This window comes from Maylandia zebra, linkage group LG7 (genome assembly GCF_041146795.1).
Source record: "Maylandia zebra isolate NMK-2024a linkage group LG7, Mzebra_GT3a, whole genome shotgun sequence".
Classification (NCBI taxonomy): domain Eukaryota; kingdom Metazoa; phylum Chordata; class Actinopteri; order Cichliformes; family Cichlidae; genus Maylandia; species Maylandia zebra.
Genome location: NC_135173.1, coordinates 32,239,656 through 32,250,775, shown reverse-complemented (window position 1 = coordinate 32,250,775; position 11,120 = coordinate 32,239,656). Strand labels below are relative to the sequence as shown.

General features: G+C 40.0%; 1 protein-coding gene across 1 annotated transcript; it reads right to left on the bottom strand.

Annotated features, from left to right (window-relative positions):
* Positions 1–1,831: 1,831 nt before the first annotated feature.
* Positions 1,832–9,573, bottom strand: LOC101476470 (leukemia inhibitory factor receptor). Its single transcript, XM_076887066.1, has 12 exons — positions 9,431–9,573; positions 9,204–9,349; positions 8,952–9,105; positions 8,801–8,862; positions 8,333–8,555; positions 7,740–7,919; positions 7,558–7,659; positions 7,320–7,478; positions 6,568–6,696; positions 6,373–6,466; positions 6,221–6,278; positions 1,832–2,896 (listed from the first exon to the last, which is right to left on the bottom strand). Exons 1-12 carry the CDS (start codon positions 9,555–9,557, stop codon positions 2,405–2,407), a joined length of 1,926 nt encoding a protein of 641 aa, XP_076743181.1. The 5' UTR covers positions 9,558–9,573; the 3' UTR covers positions 1,832–2,404.
* Positions 9,574–11,120: the final 1,547 nt, after the last annotated feature.

Sequence of the window (11,120 nt, the reverse complement as noted above, 5' to 3'; positions counted from 1 at the left end):
GAAACAAATTACAATAAAAATAAAATACATTTAGAGTGTATATGATACATATATTCTGAAATCTCTTGGTAAGTAAGGTACAAAAAAAAGAAGCTTAAGTTTGTTCTCTTGGTCTCATGCAATAGTCTTGATATACTCCCACATTGTCTTGTACCCATAGATTGGTGTATGCTTTTCGTCTGAATGTAATATAATTCCTTCCCTTCATAAACAGTCGGAAATGTAGGTGTCCTGCAGAACTAGTCAAAATGTGCAAAAATACTTCAAACTGTGGAACAAGGAATAAAATGGAACAAAAATGTAGCGCTTTCTCACATGAAGAGGGACACTTAGCCCCCCAAGTGAGAGCGCACCCTCATCACTAATGCTGCACTGGCTCCCTCTAGTGTTCATTACTCATTAAGACAACATCAGTGCAGGAGGTCACATGTTTTTCATGGCGCTTCACTGTCAGTTTGAGCTGTTTCTTTACAACTTTTCAAGTTTCATTGGTTTACAGCATTGAATCAAAGGTTATTTCAGGGTTTTTATGAAAACAAATCAACAGAAGAGACCTGTCAGCAGCTACATGAAAGAAAGATGCTTAGTGGAGAGCAAAGCTCTCAGTCATCACTAGTGATGGGAGTGTTTATGTGTTTGGTCACATGACTGCATCACATGACATGACTTCGCTGTCCACACTGCGATGCGTTTTCGAGAGCGTTATGAAAATACTGTGTTTTCCTTTGGGGAAAACACCGTGTCAGTGTGGACGGGAGGCCAAAATGGAGAACAAACGATGCATTTTCAAACAAAAACACATTAGTGTGGACGTAGCCTCAGTCAGAGATGGCGAAAGATGGTGATATTCATGGTAAGTGTAAGTGTTAGGTCTGAGCTTGCAGGCCCCGCTGGTTCAGAGACTTATCACCCGTGAACAAAGCAAGACAAACAGAGTTCAACCGGTTTTTAACTTGCACGCAAGGGAAGCCTGGTTGGAATCAGGCCCTTGGAGCTGAAAGTTCCTCCACCTGTTCCCAGCCAACCCCAAAGAACCAGTATTCCCTGCAGCCTTTATTCAGTGAACACACAAGCACCACCCATATGGCCATAAAAGGTTAAAACACTGCGTGTGCGACACGTGCGAGCACGTGTGTCTCTGTGTGTGACTTCCTGGTTACAACCGTTTTAACAACATCCCTGGTCATAAAAAGGGTCATCTCCCGCCACCCCTGTATACGGTTTAACCCCTTTAACGGTCCACCATATACAGGCGAGCTCCTAAACGGCAGGGAGTGAACATCCCTTACTAGATAAGAAAACCAGAACCTTCAGATGGAATGTGCCTGCAGTTAAACTCTTTAGCTATAACCTTCCCCACAACCCTACATGTGGGGGAGGAGAACAGAAGAATATCTAAACATGCATTTTAAGGCAAGGTGTAAGGAGTGTAAAATCTTTCACAATCAGCTGTTTATCTTGTTGAAATCAGTCTGATAGAAACACAACGAGCAGCAGCACAGCTCAGCTAATCCCACTCTGTAACTCTGTACATAAAATCTATTGGAGCTTGTGATGTAGATTATTTTGGTTCTTTTTTGAGTCTTTGAGTCAATACACCTACTGAATCTCATGTTACCCCTGAATGTGATCACTTCTCTTTTAGGTGTGAGGGAAAGTTACCATTTAAAAAAAAATCATTTGCTTGAGTTTACTACATGCATTAGAATAAGTTTAAATAAAGTTTGCATTTCCTTTTATTAATATGTTTTTATTGTTATACAGTATTAAAATGACACAAGGTTCAGTAAACTTGACAACAAAACCAAACAAAAAAAACCTCCAACTGGTAGAAATGTTCTCTGAAGCGACGTTTTACTTCTGATTTTGCACATAAACAAGTTGAAGAATTGTTGTTAATATGGACCTTGTACCGCTTGGCAACATATATGTGCTGATTTGGCCTTCAAAGAGGTACACATGCTTACCATGAAGTCCACTAATTAACCTTAGGGAGAACTTGTAGGAGTTTTACTGTTCTGCTGTTTCTGAGAACATTCGTTTCTTTCTTTCTTTTGCGTTCTTAAAATATGTGGTAAAGGTGGCTCACAATTACCGGAAAGCATGAAGCCAAACTCACTATTAGAAAGCTTGTTTATGACTATAATTATCACTTCTATAGAGATTCATACATGTATGATATATAGTAATCATACCCAGCATCCACCAGGTTAGGGCTGGGCAGTGAGTCTGAGACTTTATTGAAAGGAAACATCTTTTACACTTAAAATTATGCCTGTTTAGTGTGTGACTAAAGCAAAACCCAACCCTAACCCTAGTTGACTCAATGATGAACTGGTGGATGATGGATGAACTATACAGCAGTTAACGATGCCTGAAGTACTCACATAAGTTTTAAATGTGTTCACACATGCAGCAGCTGCTTGGATGTCTTCTGTGGCAACAAAATGTACGTGAACGAATATGAAAGAGGACTGTCTGGTACGTCCTCAGGATGAGTTGCGGTAAAGGTCTCTTCAGGGCTCTGAGGCTGGTATTCATGAAAGCTATCAATTATACATATGCCCTGCTGGATCTGAAGATGTGATTGTGACTGCTGGTCCTCACCCTGCACTCTCAGGTTATATGAAGGGTTAGGAAATACATCATTTCCTGGAAAAGACAGAACGCCTGGCTGAGATGTGAGGCCTGTAGTGGGTAAAGTAAGGGGTGGCTGGAGTTTCTTCAGAAGCTTATTGTAGTAACCTTTGGGAGTCTGAGAGAAGGAAAAAGAAGGCATGTAGTCCTGGCCAACAACAGGCTGTGGTGCACTAAAATAATCATGCAGCTCCGGAACATCCCAGACCTCCCTGTAGTGTCTCTGATCAAAGTGAAGATGACGAACGGTATGTTCATCCTGAAAAATAAAGAAAATGACCTCACATTCACAGGAAAGACATCTGGATTATGATAGTGAAACCAATAAATAATTGATTAGTACAATAGAAGGATGTATAGATGTAGCATATTAGTCAGCCAAACACTCCTTGAATGGCTCCAGATGTGAGTCAGTACAAAGCATTTTAATTTGCTTGTTTACACGAAAAGAAATGAATTTTGTGGTATTAAAAGGAGAAAAAAAGACATTTTACTGATGCAAACATTTTAACTTGAGTTAAAGTTGTGTTTGGTACCGGAAACTAATTGGTTAGGTATTGTTAAGTGCCCCGTCAAAGTTATCCTTTAATGCAGTGGTTCCCAAACTTTTTTTTGTTTTACAAGAAAAATGTTCGCCCCCCTTCTCGCACGTGCACGTGCACACGCACACATCCTCCAACCACAAACACCCATATTTTGCTCCATTGCGGTTTATTTCACACTTCAAACATTTAGTAAACAATTAAGCAAATGCAAGTAATCTCCAATAAATCACAGGTAGTAATGAAATAAACTACTAACTCTTTTACGTTACGTCTGCACCTACACGGGTATTTTTGAAAACGCAGCTGTTTCGTCCACACGTAAACAGCGTTTCGAATCACCGAAAACGGAGATTTTTTAAAACTCAATTTTTCCGTTTACATGTGGACGAGGAATACAGAGTTCATCACACAGATAGAGACAAAATAGGGGAGACCGGGGATAGTTGTAACATTTCTGACATTTGTCTGTAAATTGAAGCTCTTTTAAGGTAGTGGATTCAAAATGTAATGCAAAGTATTTACATGTCTCTGCTATTAAATAGTGCAGCTATTTTCTCTGCAGCACAATTACTCATTGCATGATATGGTCTCAAACACGAAGAGTGAAATGTTACAATTAACCCCATAGTCTGGGTTAGTTGTAACTACGGAGCCCCCCAGGGGACATGGGAGAAAAAAAAATTACGGAGGAAAAAAAAAAAATTAGGGAGAAAAAAAAAAATTAAGACGGACTTTTGCGAGATCTCGCAAAAGTATTGCGAGCGCTCGCAAAAGTATTGCGAGATCTCGCAATAAGTATTGCGAGCGCTCGCAAAAGTATTGCGAGATCTCGCAATAAGTATTGCGAGCGCTCGCAAAAGTATTGCGAGCGCTCGCAAAAGTATTGCGAGATCTCGCAAAACTCCAACAATGGCGGCAGCTACTTAGTTGTAATATTACTATTTCTGGGTCACAAAATACACTTTTAAGATATTTTGAGGCGTGAATGTAGTTGTGTAAACGTCAGATACCTGCTCGGTTTACAAGACATCACATATTTGCAAAAGAGCTCCGACGTTTTTGGAGATCTGACACCCACTAGCTCGAAGCTAACGGGTGGTCGAGACCTACTACAGCCGGGAGGAACACCGCTTTCCCGGCACATCGTGCCTCGACCTCCCGGTCGGCTTCGAGCTGGCGGCCACTAGCTCGAAGCTAACGGGAAGTCGAGACCTACTACAGCCGGGAGGAACACCGCTTTCCCGGCACATCGTGCCTCGACCTCCCGGTCGGCTTCGAGCTGGCGGCCTCCGAAGAATGCGGCTAAAACTTTTGCGAGATCTCGCAATACTTTTGCAAGCGCTCGCAATACTTATTGCGAGATCTCGCAATACTTTTGCGAGCGCTCGCAAAAAGTCCGTCTTAATTTTTTTTTTCCTCCCTAATTTTTTTTTTCTCCCATGTCCCCTGGGGGGCTCCGTATGTAACATATCCTGGGGTAAAATGTAACACAATGAAATAAGGGTACTAACAAAACATTAACATGTAATCTTTGTTTATTCAACACATGAATGCACTTAGAGCCATTTATGTAGCTCTGTGTGTGTGTGTGACAGAATGCAGAAATCTAGCTTTTGAACATATTCCAACCCCCCAAAAAAGACAAATTATGGAATTTTCTGCAACTGAATATTTCATTAATTTTGGTTGGTCTTCCTTGAGTTTGGCCTCATTGGCTCAGTGGGCATTATAACCTACAACTCTTGCACCAATTTTGAACATAACAATGAAGCTAAAAAAAAAATGTAGATGTTCACCAGCATCGCAATTCCATTACTTTTTATCATGGCTTACCTTGGTGTGGTTTGCAGAGTGCTTCAGAAAGATGAGGAAATCTGTTTCTTGCACCCATCCTGACTTATTCCCACTACCAGTACTTCCTACTGGTCCATCTCTGACACAGTGGTCTGCATAATGTATGTGTTGGAACATAAACAGTGGAGGAATTGTGTTGCCAATGGCATTAACCGCATATACAAAAGCGACCAGTGAACCTCTCTCTGCTGATGTCGTTGCCCCAACTTGTTTAATATAAGTTAAAGTAATAGTGTGGTAAGTTGTAACATCTGCATTATTGTTACAACTGACCCAGACTCCTATAGCCATGAACTAGCTAACATTACAGCCAACGGCTAAAACATTAGCACTAAAGACCTACACAGAATATATCCCCATAGACATACAAATAACACAATGTAAGTTTGATGAGTTTAACTGCAAAGCAGATAATGCTATTAAACATTGAAATAAAGTAGAAAAACTTACTTTTTGGCATACAAATTACTTTTTTTCATGTTAAATTGTCTGTGTTTGACGAAATGTGCTGATTTTTCACATGTGATAGCAGAACTGAATTGGGCATGCACAGGATGAGTCACATCATTTGAAACTTAGCCCTGATTGGAGAAACTGGAAGTGTTACAACTGACCCACGTTATAACTATCCCCGGTCTCCCCTGCTGTTACTGTTAATCTGACTATCTGCAGGTTTTACACGCTTACATATAAACACGCAGTTACTGTCCTTCTATTTAGAAAGGCTGAGGTGTCGGGGTGTGATTATTTTACGTGTAGTTGTTTTTTTAATGTGTAATATTCAACATTGCAATCAATACATTTTTCAAAAAATGCCTCTCTGTGCACAATGGGTTTAAAAACATAAACAACTGTGGGATGCTGTTTGTCCGTGATTTGAAGAGCCCAGTGGTGCTCCTGACGAAGGGGAAACCAATTCTGCAGGGGAGACCTACCTCGTGCAGGTGAAACCAAAGAGCAGACATGCTTCACCATATTCTCTAGTCTTTGGCTTAGAATGAAGTTGGTTTGGAAACATATTCAGCTGTGCTTCATCTCCTGCTTTGCGTTTCTGTGGACGCTAGCCACGCATGCTAGCAGTGTCCAAGCGTTTTGTCTCCCCCCCCCCCAACGCAATGGCTCTGCGCCCCTCCTAGGGGCGGGCCCCACACTTTGGGAAGGTCTGCTTTAATGTGACAACTTACTGTTAGCCACTCAGTCAGCACTGGCTTTGGGATTGGAGGACAGACTTTGTGCTTGATGCTGTTGGGTTAAAAAATGAATATAAATAAATGGGGGGGAAATGAGAATGAGAAAAAGAGAGAGATTACAATGAAAATAAATGTGCATTGCTTACCATGCCCAGTGTCTATAGCAGATAATTGTGCTGACAGACAGAATAAGAAAAACTGCTCCCAGGGATATCAAGATCAGCATTATCAGTTGATCAGCTGGTGAAAACAATGAATCACATCAAGTAATTCAAAGAAAATGACAAATGTTGACAGTCTTACTAAATAAAATAGTCCATATGGGGAAATAATTAACCTACTCGGGGGATTCAAGGTGACATTGATGGATGAATTACCACAAAGTCCAAATGCTGTTGATGCTGTCACCGTGAAGGTGTACATACTGATGTTCAGGTTCTTTGCAGTGAGGCTGGTGGCTTCAGGATCATCTAAATCAACACAGAGTGACCGCCATTATTACAACATAAATACATGTTTACGATCATCGGGCAACACTGGAGACTTACTTTATTTATCTCAGTTACAAGCTAATCTTTGTGTGTGGAGAAACAAAACCAGGACTTTGTTATCAGTAGAGAAACTTAATAGTGTGATTAAGTGTGTCATCGTCCAAGTGCCAATCAATTTGTAAACAACTCGTCGGCAACATGTTCAGGTTACTGTAAAGGGTGCAAAAAAAATGGTGTCTAAGAATTTGGACATTTTTGGGGTGATTAGTGTGTGTCTGCAATCAATTCAAAAATTATTTTTAATGAATTATTGCATTCACAATCATGTTTAGCCTAAATCTACAGGCTGAGACCTCAAAAGGAGGCTTGTTTTGTTTTTAGACTACCACAAGGGGGCATTGTGTCCATTTGTTAAAACTTGTGTTATTAGCCATTTCCTGATGCAAATACTGGAAGAGGAAGGTCATCATATGCCAGGAGGTAAATACTAACAATGAATTAAACTTCAGCTAACAGAGCACCTATGAAAAAGTGCTGATCCTGTGCTTAATGTCCAGACTGAAATCATAGCTGGCCTGAGTGAGTATGCCTTCATACTGTACCTGTGCTCACGTTAAAAACGTTCCCGCTCTTGTCCTGGTAGTAGAGAATATATCCATGGATGGAAGCAGTCTGCTTTTCCAGAGGTATGGGCTCCCAGGATACCTCAACAGCCGAGTCTTCCTGTTTGTATTTGAGTTTAAACAGCTCGACTCCTATTTCTGGAAAGATGTGACATGCATAAAATACACTGCTGATTGAACCATCGCATTTTGTGAGAAATCACTGAATCAGTCTTACTGGTCTCTCTGATGTAGCCCTTTCTTCTCTGTAGTAGCACCGCAGCTCCCTCAGTGCAGGCGTATATGGACAGCAGGTATCTCCGACCATCTTCAAAGTTCTCTGGAACAACAAAAGGAGCTGTGCTGAAACAGATGCAAATATGATCTGCAACAGTTTTGTAGGCAAAGATGAGGACGTACTTGAAAAAACTGTGGTATGAGTTCTGTTGGGAGGCACTTTCATCCACTCGAAGGTGCAATTACCGAAGACTGGACACCAGTCCACTATGTAGCCACAGCTGGCGTTAGGACTATCAGGCCAGGACAGGAAGAAGCTACCATTGCTGCCACTGATCCAGGAGGTCTTCACCTCGGATGTATCTGAAAAAGACTCTTTAAAATTAGATTTTACAACATACTCCACTTAAAAAAGGAAGAGGTTAAATCAGTATATATAGTTAAACCTTGAGAATTTTTCATGGGTTTTAAAAACAGTTTCATGCACTTTTAAGGCATTTAGCTTCCCTTTGCAGGCCAATAAAATGTGCAAAAATGTACATACTCATCATGACTTGGATATATAGAATATAAACACAACAATTACAAATTTGTATACTTATAATAGATATAATCTCAATCATGTGATCATGAAAACTGCTATTCCTTTTCTGCATTAGTTTGGAAAACCTTTTGCTTACAGCCTTCTGCACAGATTAGATAAAATCAAACCTCTTCCCCAAATGGAAATCAAAGTGAGCTTATCTGTAATGTGTGGTGCTCTGTTAGCTTCATACCTAGATTGCTGCGGGGGATGATGATGGTCGATGGTGATGAGCTGCCGTTTATGTTTCTAGCCGTGACAGTGACCATGTACTCCTCACTGGGGTCCAGCGTGAGTGTAAGGCTGTGATTGCTTCTGGACACGTTGGTTTGGTTTGACTGATTTTTGTCTTTGGTCTTTGCCCAGGACACTTTGTAGTCAAAGATTTCTCCATGGCTCTGATTGGTCAGTGGCACCTGTGGAGACGTAACATCAAGACCTGAAATGGTAACTGTGTCCTCTGAAACATCACTTTCTAACTGTATAAGATGTTGCACTGATATTTTTAAATACGTTTATTAAAATATTTTTTTTTCCCACATAAGTTTATTAATATTTAGTATTGCTTTACAGACTAGCTGTAAGTAAAAGTGTATTTTTTAATTCCACTGGTGACCACTTGAAACTGAGTCAGTTTCCAGACTTAGTGACTTGGACTCACCTTCCAGGAGATTACAGCCTGGTCTGCCTTCACCTTCATCCACACGTCAAGAGCATCTGGAACTGTGGTGCAACCAGACAAACGACATCTGTTACATTCACACATTTTTAAAGTCTTTTCTCTTAAAAAACAAAAAACAAAAACAACTTACCATCACCCTTCGTGCAGATTTTGACACTATTGCTCCAGTCACCCCATTTCCAGAAATGCTGTGATGTTCCACATCGGACCCTCACGTCATAGTCCCAGTGTGGTATCAAGTCCTTGATGACTGCAGCTGTGAGGCCAACTCCAATGTTTTCAGTCTGGTAAACCTACAAGGACAAGAATTATGTTAGCTGACTTCAGTGAAGACTTTTACTTTGAAAAGCCAATACCTTAGCCTCCTTTTTAATCTACTCACTTTGGTATTAGAGTTTCCATCACTGACATCTACTTGGCATGTGATGTTGAGATTACTGTACTTCTTCACAGTCCAGCTCCATTTCAGACTGATGTTTCTGGGGTTCACAGTTGAAGCTGCCACTTTGTCTGGAGCAACCATGTGCACTAAAACAAGAGATCACAACAATCAGCTGATCTTAAAGATTAAGAATAGCCTTTTTCCCCTCGTTTTTTCCAAAGTTTTACCTCTTTTGGTCAGGTCCACCCTGTCATGGAGCTCGAGCTTTCCCAGAGGATTAGTGACTGTTAAGGTCCAGTTCCTCTCAGCAGCATCCAGCTCCACTTTTTGCGAGCATTTACCCAATTGATGCATTGGTCCAATGTTGCATGGGCTAAAATGTAAAAATATACACTGCTTAAATATTAACAACAACACAGAGGCACAAACATACAAAACAATATAAAATCAGGAATGGGGGAAAACAGTTTTTCACAAGTCTACTTAGCTGAAAGCAGTGCTGTTGTAGACCATTGCTATCAAGTTAAAGTGCCAAAAATTGCACTTTGGCCATTTTTAACACATCAAGTTAACACATCAAGTTAAAGCTACTGTCAGCTATTCCCTTTTCACAAGGGGTTACCAGAGCAGGTACCCCTGTGTTTTGATTTGGAAGACTTTTATACTGGATGCCTTTCATACTGCAACTGAAGAGGAAATTTGTATCTCTTCCTGAAATCAAACCAGTGGCCTTTATACTATTTAAAAAAAATTGGCCTAAAGTTTTCAAAAATGACCTGTGGAACTGAATCTTTGGCTTGTCTTTATTTGTTGATGCATAAATTCATTATTGCTGTTTCAGTTTATTATCATTTTTAAATTACAACTCACATTAAAAATGATTTTATCCAGAGAAGAAAATAAAAGCCTTTTGGGTGCATCTGACCATCATGTTGACTAAGCCTGATATCAAGCCATTTCCAAAATAAGTCAAATTATCTGTTTTATTATTGATTCATCTTCAATCTAAACACCAACTGCGTACTGTAAGTTTGGGGACTCTGCTACAACAACATAAAACATTTTAATAGATGAAGTTAAATATTACAGTCATGTAATGACATTTGTTGCTTAACTGCGTAACAGGCTTGTCAGATAATTTGAAACAAATCATAGAAATTAAACAAAGTCAAACATGAAAAATGAAAAACCACTAAAGGCAGGTAGGTACCATTCAGATCTACAGATAAGATTAACACAAAAGAGGTTGGCACCTCGAGATTTATCATTTTTACTGTTTCTACTCTTCTGTATGTATGTTACTAACAAGCTGCAAAAATGTTTCAGGAGCAAGGTTATAGCAGCGTGCAGTTATTAAATTATTAATTTTTATTTTAAAGAATCCTGATAGATGTTTGATTCTCTTTGTGACTATTAATCACAGTGAGAATAAGGAAGAAATGCTTTAAACACACACACACACACACACACACACACACACACACACACACACACACACACACACACACACACACACACACACACACACACACACACTGAAGTCTGGTCAGTTTTAGAAAGACCATTCTCCCACACAGTGAACTTTCCCAGTATGAACTACGGGTAGGTTTTTTTTCCCAGTTTATATTTCAGTGCTTTCAAGGTTTAAATTTGGCAGTGAGCCATGATCTTCCGACCTCTGCTACATTTGAACAGGGGTTCCTAATAAAGTGCCGAGTGAATCAGTGAATCCTTTGAAGTTGTCAGATTACATTTTATTTACTTGTTTATAAGTAAACAAGTAAATTGCTTCCATAGTGAACCCTGTGGTTGTATTATACCTTCCATGAAGCTGGTATTTTCTTCTGACTATGGCAAGTTCCTCCATTTTCCTTCCTATATTCCAAAAACAATCGACAGATTCCAGATCCCGGGTTT

Coding starts and splice junctions, on each gene's coding strand:
- LOC101476470 (XM_076887066.1), bottom strand. CDS start 9,557: ATGCATCAATTGGGTAAATGCTCGCAAAAAGTGGAGCTGGATGCTGCT. Junction 7,479..7,557: donor GGGCTACATCAGAGAGACCA/GTAAGACTGATT, acceptor ACATCTTTCCAG/AAATAGGAGTCGAGCTGTTT. Junction 6,467..6,567: donor TGTCACCTTGAATCCCCCGA/GTAGGTTAATTA, acceptor TGTTTTCACCAG/CTGATCAACTGATAATGCTG.